We start from the raw sequence: 17,197 nt of genomic DNA on the forward strand, positions 1-17,197 counted from the left end.
TCCACAGACAATGGATGACTGCCCTATAATGTTCATCCCAAAGATGCAAAGTTGCAAGACTTGAATAAAACAAATAAATACACGAGTATTCAGTTAAATCGTGATAAACAGATGTAGCTTTAACAGGAGATAAAATTCCATAGACTATTCTAGTTTCAAAGTATCTTAGGTAACACAATACTGTGCCTTCAGAAGCACATCTGAGTTTCTTGGTTGGAAACAAAGATAGTGATCAAACGAACATCTAAGAAACATTATTTGCTCCCATATATCAAGAAGGATGTACACAGATGGCGGGAGGACAGCAGGAATCCTTAGTAATGTCTTACCGGTCTTTGAAAGTCTGCAAACAGGTAAAAAAAAAAAGACACGACATTAGCCATTCTCATTCTCAGATATGGAGAACTTCTACTCGAAAAGAGAAACAATACTCACTTCAGAGATATCCTTCATCTGCTCAGCAAATTGTTCCTTCTTCTTGGCAGCTGTGAAAATACACTGTTTAATATACGCACAATACTCGGTCAAATGTGCAGCACAAGGACCAGCTATATTGTACTTACCTATATTAGATAGCTCCTCCACCTGCTTTGATGTCCTCACAGCAAACCTCTGGAATGATTTACTGAAATCCAGCACAAATTCAGTAAAGAGAGATCGTTGAATGAAAACCCATACATAATACATTTCCTTAGGACTTGGTAGCACTTACTAGTCATTTAATAAGCAAAGCAATCTATGCAAAATGCATGAATAGACTAAACAGATGACCACAGAAGAGACTGACGATTATTCTAGCATAAAACAGGACTTGGTTACATGCACAAACAAGGGCCAGGCTTTCACCAGCAAGGCCATCAAGGCTATTAGCCTGGAACCTCCAATGTACTTATTGTGGCAAAGCAGTGTATGTGGCTCTTGCCATTACAAGAGATATCAGTATGTATAGACAAGCAGCCATCTTTGTGGTAACATGTCCTAACCCAGCCACATAGCAGACTACATTTCAGCTACTCGCAACAACAGTAACAACGGAAGATTGCAAAATATCTCACTTTCAGTCACGCATTTCACACCAGTGTACCAGTCCGTATATCAATTTACCAAAAAACAAAAAATGACACTAACTATCGTTGTGAATAAATGGTTGCCCCAAAACAGCTTAAAATTGCATGTTAGAACAACCAAAAAATCGACCCCTATGGCCAAAATATTCTCAAGACCTCCATTTCCTCATATCTGCAGCATATCAAACGTTACAATGCAAGACCAAAATTGTTTTGCTTCGAGAGCCTACCAATCAGGAATATAAACAATGGTCCTGCCGGCCTTTCAAATCGCTAGTTATCAACCATCTCAATCTCAACTATCAGCAGCCAAGAACATAATAAAACAAAACACTAAAATTACAATTCAACCCAAATTAATAATGTCCTCAAGCATTTGAAGCAGCAACGCAATAAAAAGCTGCGCCGCAGCTTAAATTAGACGAAAATCTACAAACTTGAGAGCTAAGTTTCGCTTCTATTGGAACGAGCCGATCAGGAATAGAATGATCCTTGTGGCCAGAGATGAAGCTTTTAACCAAATTAAAACCACCCAAAATTAATATCAATGAAGACGAAGGTACCTGTTGGCGAGGCTATCAACCAGAAGCTCATTGACGAGGTACGACATGACTCTGTGAGCGAAACCTCCACCACCGGCCATGGTTTTGTATTCTAATTACCTGGAAAAGTTAATACGAATAAACTCCCTGATTGAGTTTAGAGAAAAAGGTTGAAGATTTTGTTAAACCCTAAATATATAAACCTCAGGTTTGGGGCTTTGCAATCAATTAGAACAGAAGGAGAGTGAAATTTGAAGGGAGATAGAGAGAGATGGGGGATTTAGAAACCCTAATCGAGAGGAGAGATAAGCACGTTGATTTCTAGACCTCCGAGAAATCTCGAGTCTTCGAGAAGCAAGCAGAAATGCGGCTTCAGCCCGTTTTTATACGATGGGGTGTAGACCAAAGTGATTGGGCTGGGCTGTCCACTTCACGGGCCCAAAGGCTGAAGAGGCATGGAGGGGTGAAATTGAAAATATAAATGCCGGATCTATTTACATTTAGCGTGGCAACACCTTCAAGGCTTTAAAATACTTTTGGCAGCAAATGAGTTAGTTTAGCAACTAATAAACTCATCCGCAAACATCAAATTTAAAATTTTAGAAGTTAAAAAAACATGGGGGTGATTCAGGATATTAAAGATCACACAATTCGGATAACTTGCAAAAAAAAAAAAAACTTAATTATGAAGTAACAGTCATATACTATGCTTTGCAGATGAGTTGATTCCATAGTTCACAAGACAATCCTTATGGGAATATTTAATGACTACCATTCCAGTATAGAGCAAGGGTCCATGTCCTTGTAATCAAGCAACATTATATACTCTATATACCACTAACGGATTGGGAGAAGAGAAGACTTGTGCTTTCAAGTCTCAATATTGCAATATCATCTGCATCATCTGGCCGGTTAGTGAACTCTCATCCCATTATGATCAATTTGTGTTTGATGAATATTTTGATAGAATGTTTATAAGTTTTTCGTATTACTAATTAAATTGAAGCTAGTGCAATCTTTGGTTTGATAATATGTGTAGTACGTGGTCGCGTTTCAGGAGAGTCGTTTTTCATTACAGTACATTACATGCACCACCAACGTACACGTTGTTCGAGCGATGGTTGCTTTCCATGAACTCAACGAGGGTTTGTAAACAGCAGCAAAGATCCATTATTACAATCGTCTAGCTATAAAGCTAAGATTGGCGATCGACGCTGGAAGATGATGGATAGCATGGACGACCATGTTGACTACTTGCAGGTTTCCAACTCTTCCATCTCTAGCTATATATATCTACTCTCTGTTTTTAGCTATTTACAACTTTTCAAAGAAAACTGGACTTCTCTAATCAAGCTACATGCTGTGATAAATGTCCATGCGCGCTCAAAGACTTCATCTCATTCTGTCCATTTTTCACAGCCACAAAACGGTAGCCTGCTACTCGCGCTGGAGCTGAAGTTGAGGGCGGCGTTGTACAACATAGAAAATGGGAGGAGACCGGAGGTTTCCATATACAGAGTACCGGAGAAAGTTCGAAAACTGAAGGAGGATGCCTACAATCCCCGCCTTGTCTCAATTGGACCTTTCCATCGAGACAAAGGTGACCTTGCACCAATGCAACAACATAAATCGTCTTACGTGAAATCCTTTCTTCGTCGGATGTTTATTGTTGACATTGATCAAGCTCGTGATGAGCATGCCATGTTTTTACTCCAAAGGAAAAAAATATGATCAATATCGTGGCAAGGAGGAGGAGAAAAGGTTTATTGCTGTTACTCTTTCTGTTGGGAAGATGGTTGGTGGATGCTACAGTGACAAGAGCGGACTACCTGCTTTTAACTTTTTACCATTGCTGCTCTTTGATGCTGCTTCTGTTGTGTTGGAGAGGAGAGATCCACATCTAAGAAGTGACAAAGAAAATAAAGCTTATAAGTGGGTGGATAATAACTAATTGTACTGAGGTTTTTTGTGATTAAAACCCAACACCTGTGAGGTGGTTAAGTTGGGACAATATCGGTACAGTTGGTCCACGGGCCACGCTTGTCGCTGTTTAACAGCTTCATTGGAACTTTTCCTCAGGTTAGCCCCAAACTTGAATTATATAACGCCAGAAGAATTCCGGTCAGATCCAGTAATAAACAGTGCTTGGATGATCAGAGCTCTTTGACGTGATCTAGCATTGCTTGAAAACCAGATACCCTTCTTCATTCTCGACACTTTATATAAGTTAACCGAGCTTCGCCGCGAAATGATAAACCTTGAAGCTCCCGGCTCGGTCGCTGGGCTTGCTTTAAGTTTCTTCAAGCCTAAGATGACCCAAAATTCACATACAGAAGAGCATTCGTACGAAGACTGCAAGCATTTGCTTGATCTCTTGCACAAATCCTCCCTGCTGGCAACTCGTGAAAGACGTTACTCGGATGACTTAGCAGTAACACACTCTAATCAGGGTGCACTGCAGGTTAAGTTTATTCCAGATATTCAACATTGGGGATTTGGTTATTGCGCTTCAGAGCTTGTACAGTCCAGAATCGAACTTTGTCAACAGGAGTCCTCGGACTCTTTGGTGAACATAACCGCCACGAGCGGTGGAAAGTTTATCAACATCCCATCGGTGTTCATTGAAGAGAAAAGGGACTCACTACTCAGGAATCTGATTGCCTACGAGCAAAGCAGTATCACCACTAGTCAACATGTTACATCGTATGCTATCCTCGTGAAAACTCTCATTTGTTCTCCAGGAGATGTCAAGGTTCTTAGGAGAAAATGCATCATATCTCAGAATTGGATCGAAGACAAAGAATTTGTAACACTTTTTAAAAGTCTTCTGGATGAAGTTGTCCCCAAGGACTTCTATTTCGGTCATCTGTGTGACCAAGTGAATGCCTACGCGAGTAAGTTCTGGTTTCGTAGAAAGATGAACTCTCTTTACCGCACTTATTTCTCAACGGCATGGAGTATGATATCATTCATTGCTGCTACTTGCCTTTTCATTCTCACTGTCATACAGACATACGTTGCCATCGTCAACCCTCACTAAACCTAACTTCACATAATTTCTCTTCGTAGATGCAGTTGGGGCAAGGGAACTAATTGTCAAGTTTCAATATAATTTCAATTATGTGTAATTGTATGGAACCAGATAGAGTTCCTCTCTGTCAGTAATTTATATATCGTCTTTAAATCATGAATTATTGCTTTCAAAATTCTAGTATATTTCTTATAATTAGTCTGCTAATGCATGGCTTTAGTTTCTCACTTTCTTGTTCTTGGTTACGTAATATACAAACTGTTTAATCTGAATGAGTTACGTGGTAATGACTAGGAGAATCACATGCATATATATATATATATCAGCATATATTGTCAAGTTAATTGCCAGGTAAATCTTTAAATGTTGAGTTATGCTCCCAAAACAGAGTTAAGACTTGGATACAAAAGCTACAAACTGGCTTCCGCAGCTTTTGCTGTGCAATTCTGTTCGAGAAAATGTGATCCAGTATTTGCAAAAGCAATCCAGAAGAAAGAAATATGTATGATACTTTCAACATATCAAGTGGCTACAAATTTGCCAAAAAAATTTGATTCCATGTATCCGGAACTCCTGGCAGACACCAGTGTATACAATCTGAGTTGTGTAGCACATCGGCCTTCTGCTCATCAGTTAGCAGTTTACCTCCAGTCTCAGTATAAACTTTTGTGTGAGCGTCAACCCGGTAATCTGACATCTGTGTTATGTTAAGAACTGAAACCGGAACTTTCATTTTCTTTATTACTTCGACCACCACACGCATGATCCTCTTATCAGCACCAGTACTCCAGAATCCCTTTTTCATGTAAGGCTTTGTTTCATTGAAGCATTTCATCCCTTCTGGATTGTTCCAGTCTGCACTCCTGGAAAACAACAGACTGGAGTTGTTAATTGGCAGTAAAAATTTTAATTTATGCTACATGTAGAATTGTCAGCTAGTAAAATTAGAGAATCTTGAATTTCTTCTGTGCTTGAGACAGAGACCTCATGTGTGTGGGAGACATGGTAGTGAAGAAGACACGAGTCTGGTTTGGATTGATATTTGTGTCGACCCAGTTGGCCCATGTCTTCAATGCTATTCTGTATGCAACTACTGCTTCCAACTCTTCATATCCTTCTTCCCCATTTGGAAATGAACCCCAGCTGTGTTCATTTAAACATTGTCTCTTAGATCGATCAATCTTAAAAAGAAGAGAATACTGATACTCATTTGCAGAATAGTTAAAGAAATATAACTGGTTACAATTTCTGAGAGTGACGTACTATGACTTGATTGTATAGCCGCTCATCCACCAAACATAAGTATTGAAGACAAGAATATCAACTCCATTCCAGTGCTTGGCATGCTTGTCAACTGAATCCACTTTTAGTATTCTTTCCCTTGGATTTCCAACTATGTGGATGTCAGAATTGGACTCTACCAGAAATGGATCCCAGTAAAATTCAATTGTAGCATTGTACTCCTGAAATGGATGAATGAGAGTTGTTCAATATCATCATGTTCAGTTTGCTTGGTTTAGCATAGATGAAGAACCTAAAACATACTTTGGCCCTGAAGACTGAAAGAGCGCGCCCCCGGCGCATGGACTGTTTGTCTTGAGGTATGATGGATTCAACCATACAGACTAAAGATTGCCATTGACCTCTTTGCAAAGAATCTCCAACAAACATTAGCCTCTTATTACGAAGTTTCTCAAGCATGAATTCTGGATTAAATCTACAGAAGAAGTATAATAATTAGCAAAAACTCATGCAGAAGCATATGTAAAATAGTTGCATACAATTTAACACATGTTGACATGTATATTGCTTTGATCAATATTGTAAGCTTTTACTGGCATGTGTAAGCATTTCTAATCAGCATAAATATGTACTTTTATTGTGTATATCTACACAAAAAAGGGAAAATGTTCCCTATATCCTGATTATCAGTATAACAACATAACATGTTAACTATCTAACTAGAGAATTTATACAGTATATCTGTAATTCTGTGTTCTTGTATCCCTGTCCTGAAATTTGGACAATGCATGACATATAAGTGGTACTTTACCTAGGCAATGTGCAATCTTCAGGCTGCCATTCCCAGCGGCGGTAGTCAGAATCGGGTCTTCCATTTTTGACACAAGAGACTTGCCTATCAAGATATGGACAACTTCTGTCCGAGTAAAAAGGCTTGATAGAACGGTTGAACACCCATTTTCCATTCTCAACGTTACACTCCTCTGGGTCGAACACAAACCTATCATCTACAATTGAAGCATCTATCTTTTCCTCAGTAGCATTTCTATCATCTGTCATAAAATATGATAGTGTAACATCAATTAAAATCAATAACAGTTAAATTTCAACAGAATCACATGAATGATTAGGATTCATACTTACTCTTTTTTGTGACAGATGCTACTCTTCTGGAACAGGATTTATGCTTGAAAAAAGGATTGGAAGAAAGAAGAATACTGATCCTTTCAGTATACAAAAGACTGATCACGGCAATGGAACAGACCATGATGATAGGAAGGTGTAGCTTTCCTCTAAAGGCTTTCATTGTGCCTGCAGTGGTAGACTGCCTTGAGCTCATGGGGTAAGATTATATGAATTGGTGTGCAGCAGAATGATGAGGACTTGGGGATTGTTTTCCTTTTGAGAAATACTTTATTGTGAGATTTTGAGTAGGAGTAAAGCTAAAGCCTTGTACTGGCTGGGTTCCTTAAAACCTTTTCTTTTTAGAATATATTTAATGGAGAGGTTAGGGGTAAGTTGCAAGGCTAACATCCTTTGTGGATTTTAGCTATATGAGGAATTGAGGATCCAACAACTATGCTATTGCTTTCATGTTCATACATACCGTTGAAGTTCTTCATTAGGTGGGTACGTAGTAAAGGGCTAGATGCAGAGGCAAAGTATACCTATTTAAATGGTAAACTACTCCATCATACATGTACAGTTGTACACACACTCACACACAAATGTATACCCGTCTTTTTAATTCTCCCAAAACAAAAATGTATAACACTCTTACTATAAGTAGCTTGAACTGTATGAACTATGAAGTGCATGTCTGTTTCTGATCTGCTGGTTATTCAACACTAGATTCCATCAATTCTTTTTTTCAATTAACTTCCCTTTCGTGAAGAAAGAATTATGCTTGAGGTTGTTAGGGTTTATTCATTGAAAAGATGGAAGCAATTGCATGTTCAGTAAGCTTGCATGTCTCATCATTACTAGGCAAAGTTTTGGTCCCAAAGGAGAAATGTGGGCAAAACTGCAAAAGGGTCTTTAACTTTAATTCTTACGGACTATTTATTATGAGGAAATCGGGGACTCACCATTTTAGAGATGATCCAAACAAGAAGAGCTACAAGCTGAGAAGCTGGTCATCGTTAACTTGTAAAATCGCATCCTAGGATATTTTATGAGACACTTGTAGTAAACAAAGGTTGGTAACTTGGTATTAACTTCTGTGTAATATTACTATCAACCTTCACGTTAAAAAAAAACATTTCTTGAAGATTTGGACATGATAACTCCCACATCATGAGATTGATCCTGAATCTAATAAAAATCAATTAAATGATTCTAAAAACTGATGGATCAACCTGAACATCCTTTACAAAACTGAAAACAAGCTAGCTGCTGTTAGAAGCTACTGAAATGGCCAAATGGGTGACTCTGAAATTTGGAAAAAAGAAAGAAAAAAAAATGAATAAAACTTTCTTTTGACCCCTAAAAGAGTGTTGCAATGATCAGCTGCAATATATAAGATTTGGTTAAGTAAGAGAATGGCAACCTCACTCACCTTGTTTCATCAAAAAAAAAAAAAAAACCTCACTCACCTTGTGAAGGTATGATTCTGTTTGCGTGAAAATCAAATAGATGAAACCTACCATTAATTTTTGCATCATGTTCTTGTGCGACAATAGTCCCCTCTCATGAGTCTCATCTACATCATTGCCTACCACGTACGCATTTGCTGCATTTTTACTCCAAACCCTTTCATAGCCACTTGAGAAGTCTAATAGTCTATACTGGTATCATCATCTCTTTATGGCCAAAATATCATAGCACTGTGCACGGAAGCTTTCGTACTGGTATCATCATCTAGGTATCTGAATTCGAAATTGAAAATTCTTCAGCAAGAAACAAAAGGAAAGTAGCATGAACCATCGTTCATGAGTACTACATGAACATCAGCTAGTAATTTTTTTTAAACAATTCACTACTTGCTACATGCATTTACTCATGTGTCAATGTTATGTGAAAGTTCGTAGTATATTCAAAACGTAATAGTGATAGTCTAATCAATTATCTATTGTGAACGTTATAAAGAACATGTGATATATGATTATTGAATAATATATATTATAAACTTTATAGTAACGGACCTTTTGGTAGAGTGATAAAAACATTTCCAGTAGTATTACTAATTTGAAATTATCTAACAATTTGACATTTTTGGATGTAAATTGGAGCTCCAAACATAAATTTGATATTTGCTAAATTTGTCAATTGACTCATCCATAGCTAAAGAAATATCTAAACATTCGCTCCCCACGTATCATTTGATAAAACATAACATGTAATTATTGCTGTAACATTGTTAAATCGATTGCTAAGGAAGTCTCTAATGTGGCACTAATCGGTGGATGAGGTCCAATTCGGTATTCAATACCGAGCCCAATAGCTAGATCCGAAACCGAACCCGTTTGGCGGTCCGATAATATCTGATAGATTACTGGTTTAGAAGCCTCGGTTCTCCAATACTCCATCTCAATGGCCACAATCATCCACCTCTCTCCGATTCAAACTCCGCCGCCGTCTCCTCGCTTATTTTCTCCCCAATCTTCCCAAACTACCCTTCACCTCTCTCTCAATTTACACCCCAAACCCCTCTCCCTTCCCTCCATTTCTCTCAACCCCTACGCTCCGGCCAGGCCTCGCGCTCTGGTCGTCACTTCGGCTGTCAAGAGCCTCTCGGAGACTGAGGTAGTCTCAGTCGATGGTGAAGAAGTCGCCGGAAATTTGCCTTCGGAGACCGGCGTCTACGCCGTCTTTGACCAGAACGGCGAGCTTCAGTTCGTCGGCTTATCGAGGAACATAGCGGCGAGTATTCTTGTTCACCGGAAATCGGTGCCGGAGCTATGCCACTCCGTCAAGGTAAGCGTTTTCTGGTACCTTGGAAATTTTGAGCTTATTTCAGTTTGTTCCTCAGGTTCATATTTTGATGCTAAGTTTTGAGCTTATTTAGTAAATACTGTTATACTTCATTCGATTATTGTTAGTTTGTGAAATCAAACATTTAATAGTTTCCTTCTCTAAATTGAATTAGAACTGATCAAATCAACTTAATTAAGCATTCCAAGTGTTTAGGGGTGGTTGTTAGGGGAATAGATGTTTCACGTATAGAGTAAGGAACCAAGAATCAACGCTGCTATAAGCATTAATTTTTTTTTGGTAAAATTAAGGGGGCACATAAGTCTAATATGATAGCGAGATATATATTTGAAGAAAGGTGCTAGGCTACTATCAGTTGCTTCTTAATGAAATAAATTGTACATCTTTGGAAGTGAAGTTTAATGTGATTGAATGTTATGGAATTGTTTGCGACTGCATAGTGTTCAGTATGATATTTGTGCAACAAAAAACAGGTCTGCCAGTTTAAGATTCTCTTCTGGTGTTTCTTACCCAGAATCAACATTGCTATAGGTTATAAGCCCATGAAGTTGTTTGGTGTAGGCATAATCAGGTTCATGCAGTTTGTTATGGTACAGTAGTCTAATAATACGTATAATAATGATGCACCTTTAGAAGTTAAGTATTACGAGATTAGTTAATAATCCATACTCTCACATGGTTTGTATATCTTGCACGAGGCATAGTCTGGTGAATCAGTATTCATTTCTGCAAAGCCGCTTAATCAATTTTGTGCTGTTATTCTGCTACAAGTGATTGTATTGTTGTAATGTAGGTTGGGATAGTAGACGAACCGGATAGGACGGTTCTAACCGAAGCTTGGAAATCATGGATGGAAGAACACATAAAAGCTACTGGGAAGGTTCCCCCGGGTAATGAATCAGGCAATGCCACCTGGGTGCGGAAGGCACCTAAGAAGAAGAAGCCTGATCTGCGGCTGACACCAGGCCGTCACATGCAGTTGACAGTTCCATTAGAACAACTTGTGGATCAGTTGGTAAAGGAGAACAAGGTCGTTGCCTTCATCAAGGGTTCAAGAAGCGCCCCATTGTGTGGTTTCTCGCAGAGGGTTGTAGGCATTCTTGAAAGTCAAGGGGTGGATTATGAGAGTGTTGATGTGCTTGACGAAGAGTATAACTCTGGATTGAGGGAGACTCTTAAAACCTATAGCAATTGGCCTACTTTCCCTCAGATATTTGTGAATGGAGAACTAGTTGGGGGTTGTGATATTTTAACATCCATGCACGAAAAGGGCGAGCTTGCTAACTTGTTTAAGAAGTGATTGTTAGCTAAGTTTTGGTCTCTATACAGATGGGGTGCGAGTTCGCAGCTGTACGTATTAGCTAGCCAAATCATGTATCAAGTGATTAGTTCTATGCAGCATATTGAGGCCTGTACTTCATTAGTTGCATCTATCTATGGAACAAACTCAACAAAGGTTTCAGGTTTAGTGAAAAAGAATTAATATTGATCGAGCTGATTATGAAGTTGTCTGCATCTCCCATAAGTTTTGGCCTGCTCTCATTGCATTCATACTCTCTATTTGTACTTGATATGTATTTGAGACCTGCAAGTTCTCCATTTGGTTTTGAGAATCGACATTGTTGTTGTATTTCCCTTTGGTTTTCAAACGCTTCGGTTCTTTTTGGATTCGCTCTTATCCTGAAACCCTACCGCAGACTACACTGGCCAGAAATGCAGCTATCTCCGATAATGCTTCATTTGATGGGCAGCTTCTAACGTCAATGTATCGATACATCAAATAATGAAACTAAAACCATGACTGTTAGTTGGGAACGAACTTACTAACTTGCACGTAATGCCCAGCCGTTTAGTCTTGCTTGCCGGCCATGCCATAACAGACCTCTCAATTTTACCAAACTGCCACTCTCTGGCAGCCAAATATCCGCCACGTCATACACTCCCGTCACCACCGTCCTGCTGCCCATCGCTACCAAATAAACCACCCTGACAAACTGAGACAGCGTCTCATTGGATAATGTTCTCAATTATTATTGGGGGGCAGTAACGTCATTTCCATTATAGTCCAGTGTTCTCAGGATTCGTTAAATTCGTTACTCTCAGAAATGATTGCTAAAATGTGTAGAGAATTCTTCTTCTTCTTCTTCGATCAATTAAAGCAGGGGGATCGTTCAATCTAGGGTTTACTGGAACACGCGGGAAATGGACGGTGGATCTTCTTCTTCTTCCTCCGCCGGAAACTTCAAGCTCTACGAGCAGCTGGAGTTGCAGGAGTTTCCGGACAAGTACGTCATCAAATCCGTTGAAGCTCCCGATCAAGGCTTCGTGATCGGCCGCCGCGACGGGACTATTGAACCGCTCAACGGTAAAAATACAAAGGCTATGTTTTAGTTCGTTTGAGTTTATTCAAGCTTTTCGCGTTTAATGTGATCTGAATCGTTTTTGTTGTAATTTGATCATGAAGCTGATTCTTCCTCTGCGAAGCCGTCGAAAACTTCGACGATATATGGAGTCGTCGGCACGATCAGATTGCTCGCAGGTAATCACTGCCACTGTTGTAAGCCTTTGTGAATTGTGATCGTTCAAACTCAACAAAATCCGATTCTGATAGTATATGATTCTGCTTTTTGTATCAGTATATGATTCTGTATTTTGAATTTGGTTCTAGAATTTTGCATCCACTATATTTGTGGCTCAATAGTCATTAGTGTTTCTTTGCCTCAGAGTAGAAGAGTTTTACATTTGCTTAATCTATGTGTTATGAGCTCTCATTTTAGAAGTCAACTATGAGCTTTTATTCGATGAGATTTGGTTTCCGGAAGCGACATTAGTATCGCAGAAGCAAATCAGTTTTGCTGCTGATGGTATATTGGAGTTTTGGCTTGATAGTTTCAACAGAATAATGTGGGTTTTGCTTTGAAATTGAAACGGAGTAATGTGGTCTTTTATGATATTTTGGGTGTGTTTGGTTCAGGAAATTACTTACTTGTAATAACTTCTCGCATAGAAGTTGGGAAGTATCTTGGCTTCCCTGTTTACCGAGTGAACTCTATGAATTTTCTCTCCTGCAATGAGGTGTTGAAGCTCTCAACTGCTCAAGAAGTAAGATTTTGTTTCTTTGCTTAGTATACAAAGCAAAAGTGAGCGGTTATATGATGTTTTACTAAAGGTCATCTTCATGTGCAGAAAAAGGATGAGGCATACTTCATGGCTCTGTTGAAAACAGTTCAATTAACTCCGGGTCTGTACTTTTCATATGAAACAGACTTAACATTAAAGTAAGTTCTCTATACCTAGCGCTTGGCCACTAATTTAAGTATATCATCACTGTTGCCATACTTGTCAAGTGATTTTCTCCCTAATTTATACAGAGGTGTATCATGTCAACTTTTGCTTCTTCTCTTATTTTTTTTGCCTGTCATATCAGTTTATGCTAACTTCATGTGTTTGATCATTTCTATCAGCATACAAAGAAGAAGCAAGTTGATAGGAGGTTGGATGGCCAAACCAATATGGAAGCAGGTTGGCTGAAACTTGGAATTATAATTTACTGTGAATTGAATTATTCTTTGAAATGCTATTGGAAGTAATCCACGTTAAGTATCATAATCTGCAACTTGTTATAAATTGGTCAGATTTATAAACTTTCAGTTTTTCAGGCTGACCCTCGATTTGTTTGGAACAAAAATCTGTTGGATGAACTCATTGAGTATAAGGTATGATTTTCTTGGTGTCGTTAAGGTATGACTGGTTAAAAATCTTGGGAGTCAATACTCTTCCTCCAAAGCCAAGGCATCTGTATCTTTAACAAAGCATTATCCAAAAGTTGTTAGTTCCTGAAACTCACGATTCTTTTTTAATTTGTGTGGCAGCTGGACGGGTTTATTATTCCTCTTCTACAAGGAAATATCCTCAAGCCACTGATTTCCTTTTTTTTTTTCCTTAAAATTCTCTACCCTCCACACACACACACACACACACACACACACAGAGAAACTTACCCCTCAGTTAGGTAATAAATTCAGTTGAGAAATAGTATATTGTGTACCTTAATCTAGGTTTAAGCTTCCAGGCCACACAGCTAAAGTTAAAAGACTCACCTGTTGCACTTACAATATTCTCAAGGAGGTGTACCCGTCGGCTAGGTAGAATTTCTAGAAATGATATCTATTGTAATCATCATCTCGTCTCTATATCATTGAGCTTTGATATCTAATCACAATATTATATGGACACATAGGAACAAGAATGTGGAGACGAGGAGCTAACCTTGAAGGAGATGTAGCTAACTTTATTGAAACGGAGCAATTGGTGGAGTTTGAAGGTTTCAGGTCATCGTTGCTGCAGGTAATATTTAGGTTCTGAAAATATATCTTGCTTGAGATCATTTAATCAACATTTCCATAACTTAGTTGGTTTGGTTATTTATTATTCTCTTCCTGTGCCAAAATAAGGCATCAGGTATACCTTGGGTTCATTATACACAGTGAAATATTGTTGGGTGTAGTGAAATAGGATAAAGAAAACTCCATAACACTGTTTCATATGTCTTTCAGATTCGAGGTTCAATTCCACTTCTTTGGGAGCAAATTGTTGACTTGAGCTATAAACCACGACTTAAAATCAATTATCATGATCAGACGGTAAGTTTTTGTCCAAATTAGCCTTTTGTTATTGCTTCGTGATGATGCAGCTCCTTTTTTTTTTTTAAAAGATAATTTCTAACATGGCTACAGTCAAATGTAGTGGAGCGACATTTTCATGATCTTTTCCAAAGATATGGAGAGACGATAGCAGTAGACTTGACTGATAAAGTAAGATTTAAATTCTAAAAATTTCAATGTAGTTATGATGATTTTTTCCCGAGAGATATGTGTCTAATACTATATAGTTTCAATTATTATGTGAGGTTTATACTATCTCATATAATTGAAGTTTCATAACTCTTTCATTTATTTTACTTGTAGCACGGTGATGAAGGTCAACTAAGCAAGGCATTTTCTAATGAGACGAAAAATCTACCAAACATGAGGTGACCTCTTGGCACTTTTTCGTACGTACTTGTTGACATCCCCTGTTTCGCTTAGTTTACTATATAGTTAATTATAGGCTTCTTTTTCCCATTATAATTCTTACTATACAAACCCTTAATATGTCTTCTCTTCTGTCATTTATGATATTATAACAACATCAACGGTGAGAATTTGCCCTCAATTCGTTATTGATTGGCTATGGAAATATTTCAAAGGACTGACATCATAATTATATAACTTTGCTTGTGGCAGATATGTTCCATTCGACTTCCATCATATATGTGGCAACTCAAATTTTGAAAACTTAAAGGTCTTATATGAGCAACTATCAGAGCAACTTGAAAAGCAAGGGTAATTAAATTAGATGGCAATTTATTGCCAAATATCAGATTCATTTAACTATGAAAAAAATCCAGGTATTATCTGTAATACTGTTTTTAATCATTACTGTTCCAGCTGAGCAGATACTTTCTCGTTGATGCGGAAGGAACAATACTGGAGGAGCAGAAAGGAATTGTCAGATCTAACTGCATCGATTGCCTCGATAGAACAAATGTTACCCAGGTTTCTTAGAGTATTATCTAGTCTAATTGTTTCTCAGGAGTTGTGCCAATATATTAATATAGCATGCGATACCATGAATAAAAAAATGATAGCATGCCATCTGCCATACCATGAGTAAAATGCTGCTTCCTTCAAATGCATTTTGCAGAGTTACTTGGCTCAGAAGTGTCTGGATGCCCAGTTGCAAAGGATGGGAGTGCTTGATTCAACTGAGTCAATTTCTGTGTTTGATGAAGAGTATCAAAAATTCAGAACATGTATGGACTTTTGTTTTATAATTCAAGTATTCGACCTTTCCAGAATTAGTCATATCTGTCTACTATTCTAACTTTGTTGTTTAGTGTGGGCTGAACACGGTGACGAGGTAAGCCTCGAGTATGCTGGGACTCACGCCTTGAAAGGGGACCTAGTTAGGTAACTCCTATCGAAACCATGATTTTCAAGAATCATTGTCAATATTCAAAGTTTTATGTGATATTTTCTGGATCCATATTACACAGGTATGGAAAACAGACGTTTGGAGGAATGATTAAAGATGGGATGAGTGCTCTTTCAAGATATTATTTGAATAACTTTCAGGATGGTATTCGGCAGGTAAGGAGCTAGCTGACTCTCTCTCTCTCTCTCTCTCTCTCTCTCTCTCTCTCTCTCTCAATTAGTCCTCAGTAGTTCCTCATGATTGAATAAACTTGAAATGTATTCAGGATGCTGCTGATCTTATCAGTGGCCGCTATATGGTTAGGAGGGATGGTTCACCACGCCAGCCAGAATCCTTTTCTGTAAGTACTCTTTCAATGAGGAGTTTCTAAGATATATAAGTGCCGTAGAGTATATTATGTGTTAGTTTTCAGTTCCTGACACAGTTGGTATAATAAAACAAGTCTCTTAGGTTCAGGTTAAGTTTGTAATGGTAGTAAATGATTACAGCTCATTGACCTCTTCATGTTTGGCAGACAGCTATCAAAGCATGTAGTGTAGGTTGCTATAGTTGGGTATTAGGCCAATGGTCTTGCTGTGTGTGTCTATTGAAATCAAATTAGTAATGAAATCCGAGGTCTTAGCAATCTGGGGTTTCTCTCTAAGTCTGTCATTTTTTAGATTCAGAGTTTATGGTTTAGTCTTGACTGGTTATATGGTATATTGCAGTATCTACCGGTGGCTTCAGCTTTGCTAATTGGAGGTTTGACGGTGACATCTTTTACACTTCAGCAAGGTAAAACTATCATGGCAGGAATTCAACTTGATTTTGCCATCCTACTCATAAAGTACTTAAAAACTATCTGTATTGCAGCGGGGCGAAACGCACACCAATTCATGACTTCTGTACTTTGGGCCGGAGTGACTGCCGGAGTAGCAGCAGTGGTGAAAGCTAATGGAAGACAGTTCTGTTCTAGACCTCGCTTGTGCAGACTCGTGTAACATTATTCTGAGATAGAGCTGCTAGTTGCTTAAACAGTAGTTCTCTCAAACTGTGCAGAATCACATTGGGATTGTCGTTTTGGGCTTGTTACTTTGTGTTAGAGCTTCTAGTTCTGGATATGGAGATCTCACTACATAAATTTGGGTTGACAATTGACCGAACCAAAAGGAAATATCCCTTGCATAATAATAACTAGAATGAAATTGAAGTGGAGATTAATTGCTTACCCTCTTTTAAACAGTTTATCCAAGTTTTTCATAAAACAGCTGAATGATCATGACATGTTGGAGAGAGATGAGAATTTTCCCTCCTTCGATACTATGGCAACAGCCACTCAGTGGTATTGATTAAGAAGAATCATTGAT

General features: G+C 38.4%; 4 protein-coding genes and 1 pseudogene across 5 annotated transcripts; 3 read left to right on the forward strand and 2 right to left on the reverse strand.

The window, feature by feature from the left end:
* Positions 1 to 31: 31 nt before the first annotated feature.
* Positions 32 to 1,976, reverse strand: LOC126798407 (uncharacterized). Its single transcript, XM_050525364.1, has 5 exons — positions 1,917 to 1,976; positions 1,631 to 1,732; positions 564 to 625; positions 436 to 485; positions 32 to 343 (listed from the first exon to the last, which is right to left on the reverse strand). Exons 2-5 carry the CDS (start codon positions 1,708 to 1,710, stop codon positions 326 to 328), a joined length of 210 nt encoding a protein of 69 aa, XP_050381321.1. The 5' UTR covers positions 1,711 to 1,732; positions 1,917 to 1,976; the 3' UTR covers positions 32 to 325.
* An 866-nt stretch (positions 1,977 to 2,842) lies between these two features.
* LOC126796732 (UPF0481 protein At3g47200-like) lies at positions 2,843 to 4,649 on the forward strand (annotated as a pseudogene).
* Positions 4,650 to 5,130: 481 nt separating this feature from the next.
* Positions 5,131 to 7,224, reverse strand: LOC126798394 (protein trichome birefringence-like 3). The gene is made up of 6 exons (XM_050525351.1): positions 7,026 to 7,224; positions 6,694 to 6,934; positions 6,186 to 6,357; positions 5,904 to 6,103; positions 5,625 to 5,783; positions 5,131 to 5,503 (listed from the first exon to the last, which is right to left on the reverse strand). The coding sequence occupies exons 1-6, from the start codon at positions 7,219 to 7,221 to the stop codon at positions 5,170 to 5,172; spliced, it is 1,302 nt and encodes a 433-aa protein (XP_050381308.1). The 5' UTR covers positions 7,222 to 7,224; the 3' UTR covers positions 5,131 to 5,169.
* A 2,133-nt stretch (positions 7,225 to 9,357) lies between these two features.
* Positions 9,358 to 11,503, forward strand: LOC126798400 (bifunctional monothiol glutaredoxin-S16, chloroplastic). Its single transcript, XM_050525357.1, has 2 exons — positions 9,358 to 9,797; positions 10,609 to 11,503. The coding sequence occupies exons 1-2, from the start codon at positions 9,414 to 9,416 to the stop codon at positions 11,113 to 11,115; spliced, it is 891 nt and encodes a 296-aa protein (XP_050381314.1). The 5' UTR covers positions 9,358 to 9,413; the 3' UTR covers positions 11,116 to 11,503.
* A 415-nt stretch (positions 11,504 to 11,918) lies between these two features.
* On the forward strand, positions 11,919 to 17,045 carry LOC126798392 (phosphoinositide phosphatase SAC8). 2 transcript variants are annotated; one of them, XM_050525348.1, is made up of 20 exons: positions 11,927 to 12,180; positions 12,280 to 12,354; positions 12,790 to 12,917; positions 13,002 to 13,093; positions 13,280 to 13,337; positions 13,475 to 13,531; positions 13,688 to 13,719; positions 13,878 to 13,960; positions 14,056 to 14,162; positions 14,372 to 14,458; positions 14,552 to 14,629; positions 14,783 to 14,847; positions 15,101 to 15,199; positions 15,313 to 15,412; positions 15,561 to 15,669; positions 15,754 to 15,826; positions 15,913 to 16,006; positions 16,117 to 16,191; positions 16,559 to 16,625; positions 16,704 to 17,045. In XM_050525348.1, the coding sequence occupies exons 1-20, from the start codon at positions 12,018 to 12,020 to the stop codon at positions 16,829 to 16,831; spliced, it is 1,770 nt and encodes a 589-aa protein (XP_050381305.1). In that variant the 5' UTR covers positions 11,927 to 12,017; the 3' UTR covers positions 16,832 to 17,045. The 2 variants fall into 2 exon arrangements, 1 of the variants encoding a protein (XP_050381305.1); XR_007672518.1 differs by lacking the exons at positions 15,754 to 15,826; positions 15,913 to 16,006; positions 16,117 to 16,191; positions 16,559 to 16,625; positions 16,704 to 17,045 and having other exon boundaries at positions 11,919 to 12,180; positions 15,305 to 15,412; positions 15,561 to 15,601.
* The last annotated feature ends 152 nt before the right edge of the window (positions 17,046 to 17,197 follow it).

The sequence above is a fragment of the Argentina anserina genome, chromosome 6 (genome assembly GCF_933775445.1).
Source record: "Argentina anserina chromosome 6, drPotAnse1.1, whole genome shotgun sequence".
Lineage (NCBI taxonomy): Eukaryota > Viridiplantae > Streptophyta > Magnoliopsida > Rosales > Rosaceae > Argentina > Argentina anserina.